This window comes from Trichoderma atroviride, chromosome 2, assembly GCF_020647795.1.
Source record: "Trichoderma atroviride chromosome 2, complete sequence".
NCBI lineage: Eukaryota > Fungi > Ascomycota > Sordariomycetes > Hypocreales > Hypocreaceae > Trichoderma > Trichoderma atroviride.
In genome coordinates, this window is record NC_089401.1 from 576,347 (window position 1) to 599,516 (window position 23,170).

Here is a 23,170-nt window from a genome sequence, read left to right on the forward strand (position 1 = left end):
ACCATCGGTACCACGGAAGTTCAATGAGAGAAGCGTCTGAAGAGGTTTCAGCAGATACTGCGCTCCTTTTCCAAACAAAAAAATCCATCTCGGGAAGGTACACAAAAAATTCCAATTGGCAGAATCCGGACAAGTCGACAAGACATATATGCTACCGATGCTGACCAGTTGCATGGATTGCACTGAAGGACGACAAGAGATGGCAGAGGTAGCTCAATGGAAAGAAAGGATAGGGCGGATGCATTCTAGGCCATGTTGCACAATGGATATGTGGGTAGGTGTTTTGTGCTGTACACCCGATATTCGAATTGTTTCTCTGAATAGTGTCTGTTACCGGGGAGCGCTTCCAACCTCGTCGGTGCGTTTGGCTGAGGGAAGCGCTGGTGGCTTGGACCAACACAGCCTGGGATCTTATCCGTGATATTCCATTGGAGCACGTATCCTTTGTGCGACCTTGAGAGATCACCAGGCGGGTTTCCAGGTTTCCCCGCTTTGCCCGCGTTTCAAGGCAACATTCAATGGTGAGTGTTAAAGAGTCATTTCTTCTTACACTTCACTGTGGCGGCCACCGAACAAGCCATCATACAAGCAGCAATGGCCGAACAGTGAGTTTTGCCCCCCTAAAAACTCTCGAGTTGCACTGGACGTTGAATGCTGACACATGTTGATTCAGGCGGACCTCGAGCCCATTGTGGCACAGAGCATTGGAAAAGTACCGTGAGGAATTGCAGGCAGCAGCCGACTACCAGGACGTACAAAAAGTGCACACCCTGGATCAGCTGATAGCGTCGGTTTCTGCAATCCAAGACTCTGCCCCAAACATCTACACCGGAGTTCTCTCTCTTAAGAGACTTGCGCCAAGGCTCAAGTTTGTTGATGACTTCTCTGCAGTCCTGGCCCTCTGCTTCGGTGCTGATGCAGCCTTGACCGCGGCTGTCTGGGGCAGCATCAGGCTGATTCTTTCGCACGCGGCGTCGGCCGCGGATACCTTCCAGGATGTACTTGATATGCTGGAAGAGCTCAGCTTAACACTCCCGCGGCTCCACGTCTACGAGCAGACATTGCCAATGAATCGCCGATTCCAACAAGCCTTGTTGGATGTCTACAGCGACATCATCTGCTTCTACGCCAGAACCATTCACTTCCTGCGCAGCAACCCTCATCCAGTCTTAAGAAGGAATGCATGGCAAACGTTTCACAATGACTTTTCACGGACAAATATGCGTATCAAACGCATGTCATCCATCGTCGAGGGTGAAGCTGAATCCGCCAGAATGCGGAAAGATGAGACTCATTATAAAGAAGTGCTGACGCTCTTGAGCTCCATGACAATTAAGAATACCAGCGACTCTAGACGAGACAAGTACAACAATCTTCCATTCAGTGCCAATGCGAAGTTTAGCGGCCGCGAGGACATATTAGCGGCTATACGCTCGGCCCTGAACCCAGAAAGCCAAGCGTCACTTCCAAAGTCCATAGCCTTGTTTGGGATGGGCGGTGTTGGAAAAACACAGATTGCCACTCAATATGCATATCTCGAGCTGGAATCATTCGATGTTATCTTGTGGATATCAGCTGATAATGCGATATCCATTGGACAAAGCTTTCGCACAATTGCTGATGGACTGGGCTTGCTTGAAAGCGATGATGAAAGGAAAGACGTCGCGGTAGCCATGTACAAGGTCAAGAAATGGCTTGCTACAACGAGTTTGTTCTCACACGCCAGCACTTAATCGATATTTTGGCTTTTATCTAACTCTCGGCTGTAGCCTCGGCGTTTCTTCTGGTGTTCGACAATGCGGATGATCTTGCTGCTGTGAAGACGGCTTGGCCAACCTCTACCCGTGGCTCAATACTGGTAACAACACGAGATCTCATAATCGCCACGTCTCTGGTGACAACTTACGCCTCTATTGAGACTCTTGACGACGATGATGGCAGTCGGCTGCTTCTGAAGGCGGTTGACCTCGACAATAATTCCCTTACCGAGCAACAGCAGACTGCCGCCATCGCCATCGCCAAAACTTTTGACGGACTGCCTTTAGCTCTTACACAGATTGGTGGGTTTATTAAACAGCGAAGATTGTCCTTGACTGAGTTCTTGCCGCTTTATGAACGTAATTCCCCTAAAATCAATGCTCGCAGAGCCCCTGGGAGTGATTACGAGCACACTTTGAGTTCGGTGTGGAATGTTTCCTTTGAGAGATTGACGGAGAATTCCACTCATTTGTTAAATTTGCTATCCTTATTCCACCCTGATGGTGTCTTCGAAGACATTCTATTGCAAGGGTCTGAGAATATAGGTGAAGAATTTGCCTTTCTGTCCGACGAAATGGAGTAAGGTCTCCTTCTGTTGCACCAACGAAATCTGAAACTATACTTACATCACATATTTAAAGCGTTGGTGATGCCTCCGAGGAGCTTCTTCGCGGAGCTCTCATCAATAGATCAGGCGCCCCCGCAATTCTATCAATGCATCGTCTAGTGCAGTCAGCGGCTCGGAATAGGGTCGATGCCAAACGAACCGCGAAATACTTTGATGCCGTGGTTCACATGCTATGCTGGGGATTTCCAGATCACTCAAGCACAGATATATGCCACCAGATTTCAGCCTGGGCGCGTTGCGAGAAATGTCTTCCACACGTGTACAACTTGGTGCTGCTTGCAAAGCACCAAGGGAAACATCCTGATGACGGACAGCAATATGCTAAACTCTTACTCAGATGTAGCTGGTAAGCGCATATAGTTAATCTGGTATCATTTTTGCTGACGATTCGTTTATGTAGGTATCTATACGAACGGGAAATGTACATTGTTGCCAGGGGAATGATAGAACAAGCCATCTCTATTTTCGAGGACACTAATAGTCTGGAGTATGCCAGCGCCATTGATCTAGGAGGTCTCATCGATTTGGACTTGGCTCAGCCTTCCAAAGCCTTGGTGCCCTTCACACGGGCATTAGAGATACGCAAGGCCAAACTTGGCTTAGAAGACCCATTCATTGCCTACAGTCTGAACAATATTGCCCTAGCGTATACTGAGATGGGTGAATTGGATCACGCTTTTGCAGCCCACCAAGAAGCAATTCGTATCCGCTTTCAAGCTAATAGCGACAGAATCGGCAACTCCTACAGCAACCTGGCTAGTCTGTTTCTACGCATGGGTCGCCCCGAAGAGGCAGAAGAGACTCTTGCCAAATGTCCATCTTTGAAAGACTTTACAGATGACACTTTTCTCAGCACTGGCAATCCTCGTTTCTCGGGCGATATGGTCTTGTTATCTCGCATTCGCCTAGCGCAGGGACGATCAACTGATGCTTTGAGACTAGCATCGAAGGCTCTTGACTTTCGTCGAAGGTTGCTTGGCAACCGACTTAAAACATGCGATTCTGAATACGATGTGGCATCCATCTTGTTGAATGAGGGTCATGTAAGCTCAGCGATGTAAGTGGTCTGATGTTTGTGGTGGAGTGGGTGAATTCTTGGACTAACCGATTAGGCAATTGCTCCAAGAAATTGTCGACATATCTGAGACATTTGCCGAGGGAGATGGTCAACGGGCTCGCGCCCTATACAAACTTTCGGAAATCTATGCAAACCGGGATATGTTGGCAGAATCAACAAGTTGTAGAGAAAAGGCAGTAGCTTTACGGTCTGCGCTACGACCGGATCTTGTGGACTCTCCGTTTGAGGAAACAGAGTTTTCGAGGCTGTGCTTATGGATGTTGTGGTAATACCTGAACGAGAGCCTCTGTAGTAAAGTAGTACTAATTAAATAAGAATGTTGAATTTTATTAAAACCTTTCCGAAGTCTTGAACTAGCAACAACCGGTAACTTCTTATCAAGGTCTATTACCTCTTCTGTTTTGCCTCTCTACAATCTAGAATTTTCTGTCTTGAACAATTAATACTTGGAAAAATATTCATGAATACTTATATATTCTTGCTTTCATAAAGAAATGCAGTCATGCCAACTAGTTCTTTTAGACTAGTGTGATTGTCTTCTCCGGTGATAAAATCCCAGGCCAAACCGTCTTGAACCACTCTTCTTTCTTTGCCTGTGTATCGTGCGTGATGGTCACTAGGCCGAGTCTTTCAAAAGTCTCGGGCTGTCCCTTGACTTCCGTCAGCGCCAGAAAGGCATCTGCATTGACCCTCCACGCGCCCGTACCTGTTCTTTGCTTTCTCTGTGCTTCAAAACGAGGTATGTGTAGTAGATGGCACGGAGCCAGCTTGCACATTCCTTTGCCAATGCATGAGAAGAACCCGTATCGTGCCGTATCATCGACCAAGGCATCGGCAGAGAAGCCAATGCTTGCGCCCATCAGGTCCAGCCGTGGCTCTGAGAATTCGCAAGGCAGCCAGTCTTGTTGCGGAGCAGGATTACTTCCGTTCGTGTATAATGTATAGTCTGAGCGTGGAAGGCCTCCTCCGCGGCTCCTCCGGGCCGGTGTGGTACATCCTCGACAGCGAATACGCCAGAACGTGCGCCCCAGAGAGGCTTTGAGACGGATAAAGCCAGAGGCTACCCGGCCAAAGTCATCTTGCCCAGCGAGGACGCACACTGCAGCTTCGATTTTTCCCTCAAAGGAGCTTGATAACTTCATCCTGGGGTTGACAAAGACCAGCCCAGATGGCGAATCAATGCTAGCCCACGACCAAGAAGGCGCTCTCCAGGCATCACCTCGCGGCCGAGGCTTTGAGAGTGGCGCCCTCACATACCATAGCAATCCCTCCATCAATGTGCTCCGCCAAATACCTGCCAAGTAATCGCCGCCCAGGTTCTTGGCAAGAATCCTTGCAGTTGCGGAAAGCGCGGGAAGCTTGTCGGATCCCTTGGTCAGATTGAGCTTCGCATACGTCTCGACGACTTCGGTCCAGTTACGATAGGCAATGTTTGCAATGTCCTGGTCGACAAGGCCGCCGCCATGCCCGTACGGCGTCAACTCTGCCGGCCCCTTTAGCCTCCCAACATTCAGGCCTCTTGGGGCTGGAACGAAATGCGGTGCCACTCGGCTGGAGCCACACTCGCATTGGAGATTCTGCTCACATCCAACTTGTAACTCTGACTTATTGCAGTAGAGAATCCGTCGGGACAGCATCCGTTCTTGATAGACCCATGCACGGCTGAATAAAGGGAAATGGTTGAGGAAGACTTGCTCATTCGTGCTTGTATTATTCTTTCCAGCGCCGTGACAATCCCGAATACCGATATATACATCTCGCTGCGTCGCCTCCTTTATCGCTATACAGTGATCCGGGGTCGTCTTAGAGAAGCATCCGCCAAAAGACCCAGGAGATGCCGATGCCGCTATGGTGATGTAACTGTTGCGGTAAATATCCCCCATCTTGGTGGATTCCACTTCCCAATCGCTGAGAGAATCTTGGATAATGCAAAGCGAGTCGATCCAAAGATATTCTATACACAGATTTCGACATAGAGTCACTGCGTCTTGAAATGTCCTGGGCAATTTCCCCCACGAGATCGAGTCGCGGTATTCATCAATGGTTGATGTCAATGTTTTCGACTGTATCAACGTTGGATCGCCCCAGCAGTGGGACAGGCAGGCATATGTTCCCGTCATACCTTCAGTCGTTACTAGTTTGATTCCGGAACCAGCAGTAGAGTGATTGTTGTTGATTTCAGGTATATGGAGGAGTCTTTTAGGAAGGGCCACGTTCCGCCCAGAGCCACACTTATGGTGACTAGATTCACATTGCTGTATAAGCTTGTATGCTCGATTGAAAGACGTGGAGGAAGATGTATCTCCGGTTATAATGCCTGATGGAGGCATGCCGACAACTCTCATCTTTGCGCCTATCCATACGTTAGCCAGCCAGCAAGCCCAGCTTACACTCATTACGTCTCTTAAAATACGCGAGTTGTGCATCAGAAATCTTCGGCGCAAACCTCTAGGATAAAAAAATTGAATCCGTCGGAGATTCTCGTTTTTCAGCATCACCTCGAACGTGAATTGTGCTCCGGCCCATCTGAGATACGCCTCAGCCGGGCCTGGTTCCGGGTAGGCCTCGAACATTGCTGACAATAGAAGGACCAGGAATTTGCACCCTCTGCACCCATGGCCTGCCGAAGCAGCAACGTCTTTTAGTTGAAAAGAGCTGCTCGGAAACGGAGACGCTTTGCGCTGTCTGGTGAGAAGTTGTTAGCCAAGGGGTTGTAATGCTTCAATGTATTCAAAAATATTTCTATGCCGGGATTTTGTGGGTAACTTGCGCAAAATCCGAAGGCTTGTGGCAGTTTATCTTGCAGTCTGATGCATTCGATGCCGAATAGTCAATATCGTATTGATCGGCCGTCTTATAACTTGCCATATTGATGACATCTTGAATGGATAGTGTAATGGCTTCCATCCCCATCACAAATCTGAGAGGATGGGCTTATAACTGGACTGAAGATCAGAAGAGGCGGGGATCAGGACAAAGGAATAAATGTCCCGCAGATGGCTAATATGACCCTGTAACACGTAATTAGTAATAGAATTGAATATAAACATAACAAAAAAGAGGAGTTATATATATATTGAGGTTGTAATTGTATTGCTTTAATAAAGAGTATTTAATAGTAATATTTTTTTATTAAAAAGAAAGCATTTATTTTATATGGTAATACGCTAGAAGATGCACATCTATAGTCCCAATCTTCACTATCTACCCATTTGATTTAGACATTTATGCCATTAATTTAGAGGAGTGTCTTTTCTTCCACCATGCGAACGTTTGGCCAAGTATTACCGCCTTGATAAAGTGATGAGTCGGAGTCTAAGCAAATAGTATTGACCGTGTTAACATAGAATCTAGCGGTATGATGAACTAGTCCGGGAGCCAAGAAGACATGCCGCAGGGTCTCTGTTATTAATGGTGTAGAACACAGGCGCAAAGAATATCTAACCGCCCTCAACTTGTCATATATAGTATACTAAGACGCACCACAACTGACTGAGAACAAATCCCTTTTGTAGACCACTATTAGCGAGCTCTTATTTTAAGCATGAATGAGGAAAACTATTAAAGTGCCCGAGGTAATCATTTAGGTGAGTCTAAACGGTTCGCAAAACCCAGCGCTGCTGCGACTGTCCGTTCCTGCTCCACTGAATCAAGGTAGCACCATTAGTTGAGTTGGAGGCTCCATCTAGGTATTTTCCACTGGCTGCATTCTGGATCAAGTAGCTACCATCCGTCTGCTTCTCCATGACCCAGCGCTGGTTCTGGTCTCGGTTACGCGACCATTGGACCATGGCAAGGTTGTCATCAGCTTGTCCGTTGGGACAGTCAATGGCCTTGAAGCTTGTCATGCTGAGGATGTTCCAGGTACCATCTGAGTTCTGTGAGAACTGCCATCGCTGGTTCTGGTTGCCGTTGTAGCCCCATTGCTTGACCGTAGCACCCTCGGTGGCCCCAGTGTTCCCGTTATCGATCAGCAGGCCCGTCTTTTGATTTGCAATGTAATGCAGACCTCCAATCTCTGATGGCATGGTGGATGGTGTGTATTGGAGCCAGGCAACCGCACTGGCAAATTTGTTGGCAACATATGAGTTATTCACTGCAGTGGCTTGGTCCCAGGCGTTGGCCGTGAGGCCGATGTCAGGCCGCCGGTTCTTCATGATGGCATCCGCGTTCTGCATAAACCAGGGGTAGTACTTGTCCCATAGCTGATGGTTTTGAACAAATCGTCCCGCCCCCCGTGCAACCTCGTCGGCCCAGGTGTTGAGGTTTGGGTCGGGGTTGCTGAATATTCCGTTGGAGGTCAAATGGTTCTTTGCATAGTCGATGGCTTTCTGCGCGATGGCCTTGACGCTGTCATCGCCTGTACACTCATAGACGATGGCAGCGAAGTCAAGAAATGTGCCCTGGTTATACGCCGCTGACGCCTTATCTAATGTGTTGTCCGGACGAATGCCCCTATAAATTTGCCCGGTCCCGACGTCGTAGATGTGGCTTTGAACCCAGTCAAATATCTGGAGGCATTTGGACAGATACGCCTGATCGTGGGTAGCTTGGTAGATGAGACAGGCTACTTTTCCTAGACTGTCGTTGGCCAGAGCCTCCTTTAGGAGCTCTTTGGGGTTGCCCTCGGGATTCTGCTCCCAGATGCCGCCTCCATTGTATTGGGTATCCCAGCCGCGCGAGTAGGCAAGGTCGAAGCCATACTTGGCATTGGTCAGGAAGTTGGCGTAGCCGGTGATGAGATGACCGCGTATGAGAGCCAAAGTAAACCATCCGATGTCATCGTTCCACCAATCCCACGTCCATGGCGGCGGGACCTTTGCCAGCCAGGTGTTGAGTAGGTCGTAGACGAGGCCTCTCAGATTGGGGTCGCCAGTGCGTTCATAAGCATCTTCTGCGACAAGGATATCCAAGCTTCCTGTCCAAGTATCATCAAAACTGTTATCATTCAGTGCCGCCCTATAATATACATCACCCCCAGATCGAATCAGAAGCGCGTTGTTCCATGAAGTGAACAACGCATCAGCATCCCCTGATTGGATGGCTGTGGTGGGCTGGGCATTAAACAAGGCGAAAGCCCAGAGCAGGGACCGTACGGACAAAATCGCCATTTCAGATCAAAGGGTTGATTTGAGTAAACTAAACTTTGGCGATTTGATCAAGACTAGACCACACTCACCCTGAAAGATCCCCCCTATCCCCTTTATAAACATCTTCCATAAAAAGGTGATGCCTATATCTAGTCGTGTAAGTGACATTTTAGTGCCTTACAGTAGGGCTAAATTCCGAAGGATGGCCCCGATGCTACCTGCCATTGCATGCAAAAGCAGGGGTAGCTACAAAAGTCAATTCCTTTTCATCTTCTTGTAGGTATTGCTCCAGGCAACAGCCTTCCATATTTAGAAGGCGATACAGCCGTCGAAGGCCGCCTTAGGCCACGCGATTGACTTACATTTAGATAAAGCGCCGACGCCAAGCATTCGAGAGGCTCTAGCCGAATCATTTGCCGGGCACAACGAGACCATTGGGTAAGAAAATGTCATTCTCTTGAATATAAAGTCACTTACCCTGTGTAGATAATTTAGAGGAGGATTCCTCGCACATGCTGATGTGCGCCTTGAACTCCCCGCATGTCAATTGAATAAACATCCATCGTACTGACAGGATCAATTGGTAACATCAATATCAAGCCAATGATGTGATCACCTTCCTCGCAGACTAGTATTGCAAGGAGTAACAGCCTACCCAGGGATCCTGTCTGCCTTCCCACCACCGTTTGTGCTCCTCTTCACCACCACGCCGAAGCTGCCTGAGACTAGTAACCCATGTCCCTCTGGATGGACATGTTTGTCATCCGACACGTTTACTCAAAGACTCAAAGGGCGTGCGGACCCCACTGCCGCTACTGCAGTCCAAGCCCCTGACTTACAGCAGTGCCGCCGGACTTGCTCCACGAGGCTCTCGAGTCTGGACCGCCTAAAGAAGCAGGGTTGGATGTGACCAATGCGGTGGTACATCTAGCGCACAGTTTGTAACCACTACTACTTCCATTGTCTCGCTGGTGCCGCGGCAAACCGACAGAAATGGCTGTAGGCCTCGCTCTTCATCATTCTTCTCGTCGATACAGATAGCATCAATCCAAAGTGAGGGTTGGTCTTGTGCTTCACGCAGCTGCGCTAAAGTTTCGTAAAAATTCTGGCCGACGGCAATGCGCTCACCGTCGGAAGATATAAAGTATTTCAACATATCATATTGACTATCAGAAGGATGTTACCCATCTACTGGGCTACATAGAACCTGTTTCCTGCAATAGAAGATTACGAAAGCCGGGGGTTATTTTATGAGGGTCAACATATATTATCTTTTCCTCCTTATACGTAGCTCCTGTGGATCGCTATAGAATGGTCACGCTGCAAAAAGAAACCTCATTAGATCAATGCATCGAGTGAAGTACAGCCTAGTCTATATCATGCTCATTATAGTAGGTACAGTGTACTTCCAGGCAAGGTCTTTTTTTCTCTCATTTTGCCTGTTTTCCGGCAGGTTCTATACCTAGCAGATTTCACTTTAGTTTGATATACTCGTGAGTCGATCTGGGCGGCTTCGAGGCTGGAGGTGCTTGCTCGGGTGTCACTCGCCTTGCGGGCACGCTGCGGTATCGGGTACAAGTAGTATGTTTGTTCGCATTGAAAGATGTGGCCCCAGTTTTTGAGTGAGCCATCCGCAAGTTGGATTGTTATCGTGTTGGAAACGACTGTGGTTGGCCTGGAAGCGATGCTACGTCTTATACACCTGATTCAGGTATCTTTGCCGTATCTCTGCCGTGCATTCAAATTGCTGCGAGTTGCAGCCCTGCCTAACCCCGCTCAATCCAGCCCAATGAGGCCCAATGCACAGCAGCATCAAGATAGCTAGCCTTCTTGATATGTTCTCTCCCAAGTCTTTCAACATCACGCTTTCTCGACGTCTTGAGGGATCCATTTTCTCCATAAGCGTGCAAACTTTAACCTTGGTATTACCCAGGTGTATAAGATCTATACGAACCTTGGACATCTTAAATTACCCCATCCAATCTATCCGTGCAAGGTTCCAGCCTACAATTAGAACATGTCGAACCCTGAAGACTATACGGTTGGATGGATCTGCGCTATAGCTACCGAGTATGTTGCTGCGCGGGCCTTTCTCGATGAGAAACACGATGGACCGGAATACGTTTCTCTGAATGATAATAACGATTACACACTGGGCCGGGTTGGAAAGCACAACGTTGTTATTGCTGTATTGCCCGACGGCGAGTACGGCACAGCTTCTGCAGCAATTACTGCAAGGGATATGCTGCATAGTTTCCCTAATGTCAGAATCGGTCTCATGGTTGGCATTGGCGGCGGCGCGCCAAGCAGAAAGCATGATATTCGTCTTGGAGATATTGTTGTTAGTTCTCCCCGCAATAGGGAGAGCGGCGTATTCCAATACGACTTTGGTAAAACGATACAGGACCAAAGCTTTCAACATACCAGATTCCTCAACCAGCCACCAATAGTTTTGCGAACAGCGATAAACGGATTAAAAACTGAATACAAGGAAGACGGCCATCAACTTGATGAAGCTATAACTAGTCTTCTTGAAAATAAGCCAAGATTGCAAAAAGAGTTTAAGCGGCCCGACGCAAGTAGCGACAGGCTTTATAAAAGCGACGTTATCCACGTGCACTCAGCGGATGAAATAGGCTGTGCAGCTGTTTGCGGAAATGAGCCATTGAACTTTGTACCCCGGACTGAACGGGTAGAAAGCGATGATAATCCTGCTATTCATTACGGCACAATTGCTTCAGCAGATCAGTTAATGAAGGATGCAATAATAAGAGACAGACTCGCAGCGGAGAAGAATGTTTTATGCTTTGAAATGGAAGCGGCAGGGTTGATGAATCACTTTCCCTGTCTAGTCATCCGTGGTATTTGCGACTACTCAGACTCACACAAGAATAAGGATTGGCAAGGATATGCGGCTATGACGGCAGCTGCATATGCAAAAGCTCTTCTTTATCGAATAGCTCCAAATAAGGTCGAAGCTGAAAAGAAGATCAGCGTTCTGTCCGGTAATTCCAAGGCTTTGAAATTTATACTTTAGCATATATTAATATTATATATAGGTCTTTATGAAGTTGCTCGAGAGCACCGGGATATTGCAAAAGAACAACTTAGATCCCAGAAAGCTTTAGCCGAAGAAAGGCTATCTGAAAAAGAGCAAAAATGTCACCAACTATTCCGTCTCACAGCCAGTGGCAAGGATGACGCCACATATGAGTGGTACAAGGGCCGAGTGGAAGAAAGGGTTGAAGGCACATGCCTTTGGTTTCTCAAGCACGAGTACTTCCAAACGTGGTTGAAACAGGAGTCAGGTCCACTGCTAGTTACAGCAGATCCTGGTTGTGGAAAGTCGGTGTTGGCAAAGTACTTGATCGACCACGAGCTGCCACAGCAAGGATCAAAAATCATCTGCTACTTCTTCTTCAAAGATCAAGACCAGAATACTTCCCGTCAAGCACTATGCGCACTGCTCCACCAGCTCTTCTCCCAGAAGCCCCATTTAATTAAGCACGCTATGCCGCAGTTTTATAAAAATGGGCAAAATTTAATTAACTCTACAGACTCGCTCTGGAAGATTATACAGGGCGCCATAAAAGATCCTGAGGCTGGACCTATAATTATAGTCCTTGATGCCTTAGATGAGTGCGCTGAATCCGAGTTCGAAGACTTGATGCGGAATATAAAGAGTCAATTCCATAGCGACTCTTTAAGTCCTGGGAAGTTGAAATATCTTTTATTATGCCGCCCCTACGAGCAGATTATATGCAACTTCCGCAGCCTGTTAGATGCCTTTCCAAAAATCCATATACCAGGAGAGGAACAGTCTGAGACAATCAGCCATGAGGTGAATTCGGTTATTGAGCACCGTGTCATTCAACTATCAAAGTCAAAGGATCTTTCGCCGTTAATTACAAACCACTTGGAGAAAAAACTAAAGGAGACTCCTCATCGCACTTACCTCTGGTTATACCTTATATTTGATTATTTGGAGAATAAAATCTTCAAGAAGACACGACGGGCAGTTGAAGAACTTATTAAAACACTCCCAAAAAGCGTTAATGAAGCATATGATCAAGTTCTTAACAAGTCTGGGCAACGTCTACTGGCTAAGAAGGCCTTAAGCATTATTTTAGCGGCCAGCCGACCACTTACATTATCGGAAATGAATGTTGCTATGAATATAGATGAAGCGGTACAAACTATTTACGATCTTGATTTGGAAGACGATGCTGCCTTCAAGTTACGGCTTAGGTCTTTATGTGGATTATTCATCTCAATATATCATGGCAAGATTTATTTTCTTCATCAAACCGCTCGAGAGTTTCTCCTCGCAGATTTACAATTGCCTACAACTGTTTATCACCCATCAGAGCTGAAGTGGCACCAATCTATCACCACTCAATACGCGCAGACAGTTCTTGCAGAGCTTTGTGTAATCTATCTTGACCTGTTGAACTCTGATACTAGGCTTTCAACACATGCAGAGAGACGATTGAGATACTCTGCTAACAGTGCCTTTTTGGATTATTCAGCTACAAATTGGGGCGCTCATTTCCGTCAAGCTTGCATTACATATGATGCTGCTATTTTGCCTTCTGCATTAAGAGTTTGCAATCCAGATTCAATAATCTTCTCAGTATGGTATGGCATTTATCGAAAATCTACAGATCAAAGCCCCCTCGGGAATATTACAGATCTCATGATAGCATCGCATTATGGCCATACTGCCGTTGTGAAGCTGCTACTCGATAAAGGAGCTAAGACTAAGGCAGGGGAGAAATATGGTGACACGCCGCTAATGTGGGCCGCTTGTGGCGGGCATGAAGCTGTGGTTAAGCTGCTGCTTGATAATGGAGCAGAGATTGAGGCAAAGGATGGACTTGGTGCGACGGCGCTATTGATAGCCGCTACCGGCGGTCTAATGACGCCATCGACAACCAGCAGCAGCGATACTCAGCAAGACTATCAGATGCAGCTGATGCTGATTGAGCTGCACAAGAAAGGCCTGATCATGACTCGCCAGCAGCAGATCGACATGGGTGGAGTACTCTGGATTGGGCAGGCAGAAGTAACCGCTGAGCGCGGGCGTGAAGCTATTGTCAAGCTGCTGCTTGATAAAGGAGCAGATGTTGAGGCAAAGAGTATCAGTGGCCAGACACCGCTATCATATGCCACCAGGCTCGGGAACCAAACTATAGTCAAGCTGCTGCTTGATAAAGGAGCAGTGAAACCTAGATATTTATGAATCATCGCACATCATAGACAATAGTGTTTGTGGCCTGCTACAAGCAACAAGAACCTTCTCTATCTTTATTCTGGCTTGTAAATAAAGGTTACTCATTATTGTCTTGTTTCTAATACTATATCAGCCATAAGCCTCATGGTATTTGTGATCCATGTAGAAAGGGATTCAACATGAATGGCGCTAGACACTGTTTCAGCTAGAATACTGTGAAACAGCTCTGTTTACTATAGCCAATAGACCGGGAGAGGTTGGCGTCGTGGGCAACATCTTCCAAAAGACGGAGGTAAGTGCCTTAATGCTTTGTTGGTAGTCATCTAAATATTGATGGCAGACTTTGCTCATCCTAAAAGATCTTACCCGAGCATTCCTGATCACGAAAGAAGGCGACCTGGCGACTTCTCTTGGGAGGAGGAGCTCGATGTCGGGACTTGCTTCCTACTTTCTTATAAACTTAATGTGACCAACAGATAGAGTAGCTCTACAGCCGGCGAGGGCAATCACATTACCAGAACACGTCAAGAACCATTCAATGTAACTATGGGAATTCTGTTCCGGTAATATCAAGAGCAAAGTTTTGTAAGAGACTACCTTAGCCTACAATTATTCATCAGACTCAATCTTCCGTTTCTGAAGCAAATAGTAGTATTGCTGCAGATCCATAACTTTCGTAGGCACTCTCTCACCCTCGAAAGTGCCTTTACCATAGCCATCGAAATGGACTTTCCAGGCTATTAAAAAATTAAAATCTCAGAATCAAGGTGTTTTTTTTTGTAAGGAAAGGGGAAGCTTACTGCTAGCATCGAAGCCAAGATAGGACCAGCTTTCATTAAGATAAGCCTTTTCAGTGCCAACACGGATAGTCTTGACCTGGCCCATTTGCCCTGGCGCCGGACGCAGTTGTTTAAGGCCGGCCGCGAGCGTGACAAGTCCACTAATGAAGGTGATCGCCATATGCCTTCCGAAACAATCATGCTGACCATAGCTGAAAGCGCTGACAGCATTTGGCTTTCGCGTTGCGTCAAATTTGTCCGCGTTGGGGACCTCGGCTGGATTGCGTCCAGCCTCGCCCTGATGAAAGTGATTAGAAGACCTTCTGTCCGTCTACAAGTTTGCGGGAGAAGGGAGGCCAAGAAAAAGGTGCAGAAAAAGATGCTTAGAAGAAATCGAGACTTACTAGCATTAATACAACATAGTTCCCAGGCTGGATTGTCTTCCCCTCGAGCTCAATGGGCTGCTTTGCGACGCGCATGCAACGCTGTGAGCTTGTAAGTCGCTGGGCTTCCATGACATAGGCCTGGATCTTTTGGGTATCGCCCTCTTGAGCAAAAGTCTGAACTTCATTCCAGATGGAAGCATTTTCAGGCTTGAGGAAGAATTCCATGACTTCATAAACCTAAAGAGCCGTTAGCACTCAATTCATTAACATATTGCCAAGTCACAGTAGGTGTCTGTACTCACCACAGTGACGAGAACGCCAACGGCGCCAAATGCCGTCAGCCACATATTGTCAACAACTTGCTCAGGCGAGGTTCCCTGTTCCAGAAACTTTTCAACAATTTTGAGGCCACAGGCACGCAAGGTGCCTGGTTTGGGGTCATTCACAGAAGGAATCGTGTGGTGACCGAAGAAATTACTGCTGCGGCTTTTGACCTCGTCAACAAGCTTGCGAGTTGTGTCAATGATGACCTTGGCGCTTTCCTGAGCGTGGCGACGGCGATTCCAGGCTTGTCCGGGGTCATTGTTGTTGACTCCCCAGAGACGAATGTTGAGCAGATGTCGGTATAGCTCTACGTTGTTGAGGACACCAGTTTTGTTATCCTCGGATTTCAAGTCAAAGTAGAAGAGGTCTCCGAGGAACCGGGCGTTTAGTGGGATAGCGACATCGCGGATCAGGTCTATTTGGTCAAGGCCTTGCTGAAGATTAAATGCCGCGGATTGAATTAGCTTCTTACCCTCATGCGCGATGAGGTCAGTCATAGCTTTCTGCAGATCTGGCAATTCGCTCATCACTTTGGTCCATTTGGCGCGGTGTTCAAAGTTGCGAGCGCTGTCTCCAGCGAGCATGTACCAACTCACGTCTTTTGTACCAGGAAACATGGAGTTGAGTGCCGGGAGCCAGGGCACGACAAATTTATCGGTGGCGCCGAGGATTTGTTTGACACTTTCCCCAGTGAAGAGAACAACTGGTTTGGCCGGAGGCTTTGGGTCGTCTGTTGTGAACTGATCCAAGGTTTTCAGTTTCTTGGCAATCTCTATGTTGGCCTTCTTTGTGTACATGGGTTGCATGACGGCCACAGAGTTAAAGGGAAACCAGCCAGGAACGCCCCTCTGGATGAGCTTGTACAGCATAGATCCGCCGAGTGTCTTGGGATCATACTGGACCTCGTTATAGCCCCAGTTTGTGAGGTTTGCCGGCGTGTAGTCAATTGTGTTGAACCTGTCAGATCGCACAAGTGTGACGGCATCCGAGAGGACAGCCCGGCCAACCGTGTAAGTTGGACATATACCGCAGCCTGTGTTGCGAGCAGGCTTGATGTCTTCAGCCATGAGGCCTGGATAAAGCTCCACCATGTCAGGGGATGTGTACAGATTCTCGAGAATATTGGCAATATCGACATTTGGGTTAATATCGGTAAACTTCTCGTACTTCTTAAGGCCAAAAAACTCGCGGAACTCATTCAGCGAGGCCACCTGCCATTTGCGCGCTTGATTGATGCTAAGAACCTCGACAACCTTGAGCGCTTTTGGCACCATTCGGGCACCAAAGACGCCTGCCGGATCATCCATTGCCTCCTTCAGAATGCGCACAAGGTCCTCGTCTTTGAACCTGCCGTCGGCTTGACGCTCTAGGCCATCAAATGTCCGAAGACTGGGATCCTTCGGGGTGCTCTGTTCAAACGTCATCAAAGCCTGACCAAGATCGGCCCAGCTTACGTTTGCCAAATCGTCCGCGTTGCGGCCCGGAAAGAGCTTAAGGAAGAAATTGTTGATCCAACGTTCATCTTTCAGAGAGATACAAGCGTGGAATCTGTATAGCAAGTTGAACTCAACGCTGACTTGATTGCCGATGCCACGAGGCAATTCTTCTTCATCCTTGGGGTCCTTAATTGGAACCCTTGGATCTAGAGTCCAGTCACTTGCTGAGTGGTGGGTGTTGGTGATGGCACGGAGGTAATCGTGTAAAGATATGTTGACATACAAACCCCCCACAACCAGACGAGCAGTGTTGAAAAGATCATGGTCTTGTTTGGCCATAGCCTTGGCTTTTTCCTCGGCGCTCGCGTTCTCTGAACAGATTAGAGAAAAGCGTCCATTCTCATTTATCTTGAGCAAAATATCGGCAACATAGTTATGAAAGCGACTGTAGAGGACCAGCATGACATTAACGCCAGGCGGCTGCCCGAGCAAACGTTTCTCGGAGAAGGTGTCTGGCTTCAACTTGCCCTCTTTCATCGTACGGATCTCCAGCTGGTCACTGAGAGATGAGCCGTATAGAGGCGCTAAATCAAGATAGGAGGATACATCATTTTTGTTCCCGTCCGTGCGACTTGTACGAAAGATGTCGTGGATGATGATGGCAGCGTGATAGAAGAGCATGGCCGAGATGCCAGCTGGGTTTTCTTTGAAGGTATCGTCATTGCGAGCCAACAAGAGGTCAAAGAGCAGACCTGGATCCGGTTTAACGCCATGAAGCAATGTCTCAGGCCTCACCGATTTGGCATAAGCCGTGCCGGCCTTGCCCAGATTGGGCTGGAGAATATTGTTGAAACTCCCATCAGGCATTCGGTACTGATGCAGGCCATCTGCCTCGCGTGATGTATCTTCACGTAGCATCACATGGCTGTCTGGGGCCTGGAAAGCGACGCTCTCAGACCCCTTCTTGCGCTTGTGGCTCGGCTCACTGGAGTTGACGACTTCATACTCAATATTACCACCTATGTAGCTCAGCGGTGGATGCTGAAGGTTGTTCCAGAGCTTAGTGATGAGCAAGTTTGTGACTTGAGTTCTTTGCTCTGACGCGGGCAGAGAAGTAAGAATGCCAATGAGGATCTCAGTGGAGCTGGTTATCGTCAGAACTACACGTTCTTAACAACCAATTTATGCATGTACTTACGCCTTTCTATCGTCCAAAGGAACTCCTTTTTGAGTAAGTTCTTGGATCAGATTTGCGATTTCTGGCAAGGATGCTTGGCTCCTTGCGTCGACGTACGCGTCGATCAATCCGAGAGGTGACTTTTTTCCAGCCTCTTGGTAAGACTCACCGTCCTCGAAGTGATCATTGTTTGCCATGACTCTTTTTGAAATGAGAAGCCACGAGGTAAACAATAGAAGTAAGGAAGGTTGATTCAATTTTCATTTTGCTGAAAATGCTTGCTTATATATTGCCATTGTCTAGTAGCAAACATGGAGATAAGCCCCGCGCCGTATACAGTTCCACAGACTATCTGTTTTCAGGTTGTGTATCGAGTCATCACGCCAGTCCTCCACAAACATCGAGTTGGGCTCCAATGCAGGAGCCAATGAAAACTCAATCACAAAATTGATTGGCAGGATTACATTCCTTGATATGGTGTGCATGAGGAGATGCTGGGCCACTCGGGATTATTCAAGGACATCTGCGGGAAGAGGTTGAACCAAGATGTACATTTTATATGATGCTTGACTCAAAAGCGATGAACTGTATTTTAGCACTGTAAAAGGACAATGATTAGCTTCAAAGTTTGCTCTAGCGATCTTTTTCCATATTATTTCTTTATAAATATATTCATTCTCACTTTGCCTAGTTTCCCTTACCTATGCCACTGCCTGCTCACAATGGCTAGGCATCGATGCTAGCACAGAATGCATAATATTCCTGACACAGATAACTTTGCATTTTCCTCTGCATGTATCTATTTCACTCATACCCCCCCTGTCTTCGGAAGTATTACTAGCCGGGTGGAGGAAACGGCGTATGGCAATATCAAAAGATATGTTAGATGTGGTCACGAGGGTCTTGCGGGTGTAACGTCAAGTGCTGTAATACTAGGAGATGTCTTGCACTACGCTCTTATCACGCATGTAATCCAATCTTTTACATTTTTTTGTTACGAAAGATAAATTTGCGATTGGTTTCTGAACAATCTAAATGGCGGCCACTGACTCGAGGTTTTGCTATCGGCCACAATCTAGTAATACTATCATGTGTACAAGCGACCAAAGAGGCGGGATAAGAGTAAGCATTTTAGGTGCGCTGATAGCCCCAGTAAAGGACGAATATGTAGAGTCCCATGGCGCATGAAAGGGAACCAATACGCAGTTTCACTTACGTCTCTTAAGAATTGGGTTTTGGGCATTAATGCAGCTCATAAAGCCTATTGGTCTGTCTAGAATGAATGGTATCAGTATGCACACGTTAATTGGGCCTACGATATAGAGCAAATTTTGACGTAATTTATATGCAGTCTTGGCTACCTTGTTTCCTATAAATTAATTTTTGGTGATCCTGTACAACACTTACTTGCAGTTCTGTGTGTCTACAGCCTGACAAATAGACTGCATAAGATAGGCCGAGCCTATAAACTACAATTTCAGTGATACTGTACAGCGCACACTTGCAGTTATATGTGGTTACAGTTATATATATCAAGTTTATAGATCAACTTTGAGTCATACAATACCGTCCATACTTAGGACGAGAGGGGTAATTTTGCGCTTGTGCGACCGTCTTCTGTGAGAGGTCAAGGGCCAACTTGACATTGTCTATGGCGTACAGTGCTTGAGAACAGGTCTTGGATGCGGGGATTTAAGAATGCCCCATCGGACATACCCATTACTGTTGTTGTTTAAAGTTGTTTTTTGTTGTTATTTCTATTGTTAAAGAATAGTGTAAAGATCTCTTATAATGAAACAGGATTCTATAATCAACTAGAGAAAAAAAAAAAAGTCATATCTTCTCTTTTGCGTTGCCTAGCATTTTGAAGAACTTCAACCACTGTTGTAGGAAGAACTTGAACACTGTACCCCAAATACTGGCAGAGTCTTTATTAAAGATGGGATCATCAGCGAGACCGGAGATGTAAGCCACAGTGATATCCCGAGCAAGCTCGATTGCCTTCGAATCGTGGGCTTGAGGCAAATGTTGAAATACGACGCGACCCTTCTTGTCTTCAAGCTCTTTGCACAACAAAGGCTCAGCGAGCGATGAATAAAGACGGAATTCACAGAAGTAGAGCCCTGCATTGTCCGAGACGCATGAAGTGACATTCTCATAAACGTTAGTGTTTTATAGTATCAAGGGTTTTGAGAAAAAGATGTTGGATAAAATCAGATTGAAGTACTCACTGGATAAAGCTGTTGTACCTTACGCCACGCAGCCTCGACATTCAATGATGTTGACAGCTCCTCTGGCAAGCCAAGGCGCTTAAGCTGGTCCGAGTCGACTTTCTTGCTATCGTCGCCAGGGAGTTTGTATCCATCTCTGCGCGCTTTCGTCTCGAATCGGAATTGCTTGTGGTCCCATCCCAAAGCAATCATGCCCAAATGTAGAATAAAGTCGACATTGACGTATTCCTCCTCATCATTTGGCTCAGGCTTTGGCAGAAATAGCGAACGTTTGCCACTCCATATGTCCCGAGAGACATAGCGGACATCGTCGTACGTATCCCAGGTGTCGCGGAAGTACTTGAATATGCGGATCTCCTTTTGGTTCGACATTGGTATGCTATCTGGAAGAGCATCTCTGACTAGCTGAGATGTATTGTAATCGTACTCCATGAATGGCTGAGCATAAAGTGAGTGTAATGTCCACAGTCTACTAGTTGATCTAATGACTTACCCGATTGCCAGTCACAACCACATTAATTATGCCTGACGATGCCATCCTAAGGATTTCGGATTTCCTTTAGGTCTGGGGGTCGGAACTATCAAATGATAGTTCTCAATGCCACTTTCGGTAAGACTTGAATCGCGCGATTGTAGAATGCTAGGTTTTGGTTTTTATTCGTTTTGAAGTAACGGAATGCCGGCGCTCATTGTTACTCTTCTGTCAGCAAGGCTGTTGCGACGCAGTCGCTGATAAATAGTTGAGGATAATCGTCTCCCCACCTCTTTACGTCAGTCATGCATTATGCTGTTGGGTTGCGATATATTGATTCAAATTACAAAGTAAGTATTCTACGCGCATTGGCCACGTCACTATATAGCTGCTCATGCATGTGTGTCATTCGCCTCAAGGGGGACGAGGCGCTGGACAGTCTGTGAGTTAGCATCTTCCATTTCACCATCTCCCAGACCAACTTCCGACCCCAACAAAAAGGAACGCTGGCCGCGGGTGTGTCTGAGTAAAAGATCTCGCTGGGAGCGTCAGATCTAACATCAATATCAAGGGGTAGATTGAAGAGTCTGATTTAGGCTTGGTAGCTTAGTAAACTTCTACTTAGTATCAGAGATTCAATTATCAGGTGGATGTTGAATTGAGAGTCCAAGTAGGAGAGTTGAGAGTCGAGGTCTCTCATCATGCATCATTTCAAAGGCCATGAGGATAGGCACCCGAAATATGATCTCGACAATTCTTGTCCGTGAACGCAGCTTTCATGAACAGTCTCGTTCAGGCTGCCAAGACTACCCCGCACATATCATCAATTTGTTGGCGGTCAGGTATTTTGAAGCTCAAAGCAAGGCGTGCATTTATTTCTATCCTACATGGCTCACCAACTTCGTCCACGACACAAGAGCCCGCGTAAATCCTACAAAGTCACTCCAGGTTACTTTGACCAGCTGTTACTTTCTCTTTTACTGCTTCATTTGAGCTGGCCAGCTTGATAGAAAAAACACGGCGGTCCTAGATGCCTCCAAATCTGCGGCTCCGCTCTCGGACTTGGATAGATGCAATTAGCGCCAACCTTCCACGCAGTCATCGCTTCCTCCGGCAACAGAAAGGCGACTTGCGTCTCCTCCATACATCCAAGCCCTTTCAATCATTTCGCTTAGTACTAAGGGTGGGTATCCCGCTTTTGACTCTCCGTGATGGCAACTAGGTACCGATGGTGAGCTCTATGTAGACAGAACACCAGCGTATCGTTAACACTAACGACCATCTGCAGCTTGCCTTGGGTACTGGAACGGCCTGGTTCAAGGAAAAAGGAGACACGAGTTTTGACCAGCGTCTTGTGGAACTAATAAAAAAAGCCATTGAGAAGGGATTCTACCATCTCGACTGCTCTGAAATGTATGGGACCGAAGAGGAAGTCGGTCGCGCCATTCAAGAATCAGGCGTTCCCCGCGAAAAGCTTTTCATCACCAATAAGGTCGCTCAAGGCATCGACGATATCCATGCAGCAGTTCAGACGAGTCTCGAGAAATTGCAGACCCACTATTTCGACCTGTGTGTTTCCCTATCGGATAGCCAAAATGATCTTGTAATAGAAGAATTAACGTCATGGAAGTTATTTGATTCATACCCCATTCTTTGCCAAGTCAGATGCGGACTTGCAGAGTGCATGGAAGTCAATGGAAGAAATCAAAAAGACTGGCAAAGCCAGGTCGATAGGTGTAAGCAACTACTTGCGCCATGAGGTCAAGGCTACGATGTTAAAGGCGACCATTCCTCCTGCTTTTAACCAGATTGAGTTCCACCCCTATCTGCAGCGCGGAGACAATTACATGTCGTGGCTGCAGGAAAATGGCTTGGAAGTGGGCTCGTTCAATGGCCTGACTCCCGTATTCAGGGCTCCTGATGGACCACTGCGTGAGCCCTTGGCTCGCATTGCCCAAAAGCATGATACCACTGAGGCAGCTGTCCTGATCAACTGGATTATACAGAACAAAGTTGTGGCTGCGACCACTACCACAAAGCCTGAGAGGTTGGACGAGTATGTCCAGGCTTTAAAGATCACACTGACTCAGGACGAACTACAAGAGATCACGGATGTAGGCTCCATGTACCACTTCCGCACATCTTGGCCGGAGCGTTTTGAAGCAGTTGATCGATCATGAAAGATCGTTACCATGTCGATATGGAGGCTCATGCAAGAGGAGCAATCGTCATGGTTAGTGTATTTCGTGACTCGCAGCCGGCCTCAGTCTTTTGTTGTAGACCAATAGATAGACAGCTAAAAAGAAATGGGACTTCAACGCCAAAGCCGTAATCACAGCTTCCATAACCAAGGGTCCTTTTCAGAAGTATGCCAAGTCCAGGGTCCCATGAGTCTTGCACTACGCCATCAGATCAAGTTTCTACGCATAGCCTTGACAGATATTTTACCTAATGCGATGTCGGTGATTCCTTGCAGTTCCAATGTCTAGTTCTACGTACATAGATGACCAAGATGAAGCATTCTCGCAGAGCTAGCAACTATTGTGATAAAAGCTTTGTATCGTGGTTACACATTAAA

General features: G+C 47.0%; 7 protein-coding genes across 7 annotated transcripts; 3 read left to right on the top strand and 4 right to left on the bottom strand.

Annotated features, from left to right (window-relative positions):
* Positions 1–521: 521 nt before the first annotated feature.
* Positions 522–3,778, top strand: TrAtP1_002866 (uncharacterized protein). Its single transcript, XM_014087396.2, has 6 exons — positions 522–605; positions 674–1,707; positions 1,770–2,337; positions 2,400–2,732; positions 2,787–3,443; positions 3,499–3,778. The coding sequence occupies exons 1-6, from the start codon at positions 595–597 to the stop codon at positions 3,731–3,733; spliced, it is 2,838 nt and encodes a 945-aa protein (XP_013942871.2). The 5' UTR covers positions 522–594; the 3' UTR covers positions 3,734–3,778.
* A 204-nt stretch (positions 3,779–3,982) lies between these two features.
* TrAtP1_002867 (uncharacterized protein) lies at positions 3,983–5,347 on the bottom strand (the record flags this gene model as incomplete). Its single annotated transcript, XM_014087539.3, has 1 exon — positions 3,983–5,347. The coding sequence occupies one exon, from the start codon at positions 5,345–5,347 to the stop codon at positions 3,983–3,985; it is 1,365 nt and encodes a 454-aa protein (XP_013943014.2).
* A 1,710-nt stretch (positions 5,348–7,057) lies between these two features.
* Positions 7,058–8,929, bottom strand: TrAtP1_002868 (uncharacterized protein; the record flags this gene model as incomplete). Its single annotated transcript, XM_014087429.2, has 2 exons — positions 8,917–8,929; positions 7,058–8,800 (listed from the first exon to the last, which is right to left on the bottom strand). Exon 2 carries the CDS (start codon positions 8,573–8,575, stop codon positions 7,058–7,060), a length of 1,518 nt encoding a protein of 505 aa, XP_013942904.1. The 5' UTR covers positions 8,576–8,800; positions 8,917–8,929.
* A 4,303-nt stretch (positions 8,930–13,232) lies between these two features.
* TrAtP1_002869 (uncharacterized protein) lies at positions 13,233–13,796 on the top strand (the record flags this gene model as incomplete). Its single annotated transcript, XM_066111645.1, has 1 exon — positions 13,233–13,796. The coding sequence occupies exon 1, from the start codon at positions 13,251–13,253 to the stop codon at positions 13,794–13,796; it is 546 nt and encodes a 181-aa protein (XP_065967723.1). The 5' UTR covers positions 13,233–13,250.
* Positions 13,797–14,396: 600 nt separating this feature from the next.
* TrAtP1_002870 (uncharacterized protein) lies at positions 14,397–18,125 on the bottom strand (the record flags this gene model as incomplete). Its single annotated transcript, XM_014087541.2, has 5 exons — positions 17,911–18,125; positions 15,255–17,856; positions 14,971–15,189; positions 14,588–14,864; positions 14,397–14,524 (listed from the first exon to the last, which is right to left on the bottom strand). Exons 1-5 carry the CDS (start codon positions 18,084–18,086, stop codon positions 14,397–14,399), a joined length of 3,402 nt encoding a protein of 1,133 aa, XP_013943016.2. The 5' UTR covers positions 18,087–18,125.
* Positions 18,126–19,722: 1,597 nt separating this feature from the next.
* Positions 19,723–20,492, bottom strand: TrAtP1_002871 (uncharacterized protein; the record flags this gene model as incomplete). The annotated part of the gene is made up of 2 exons (XM_066111646.1): positions 19,723–20,043; positions 20,121–20,492. The coding sequence occupies 2 exons, from the start codon at positions 20,490–20,492 to the stop codon at positions 19,723–19,725; spliced, it is 693 nt and encodes a 230-aa protein (XP_065967724.1).
* Positions 20,493–21,820: 1,328 nt separating this feature from the next.
* TrAtP1_002872 (uncharacterized protein) lies at positions 21,821–22,772 on the top strand (the record flags this gene model as incomplete). Its single annotated transcript, XM_014087543.1, has 3 exons — positions 21,821–21,823; positions 21,881–22,161; positions 22,223–22,772. 3 exons carry the CDS (start codon positions 21,821–21,823, stop codon positions 22,770–22,772), a joined length of 834 nt encoding a protein of 277 aa, XP_013943018.1.
* Between the last annotated feature and the right edge of the window lie 398 nt (positions 22,773–23,170).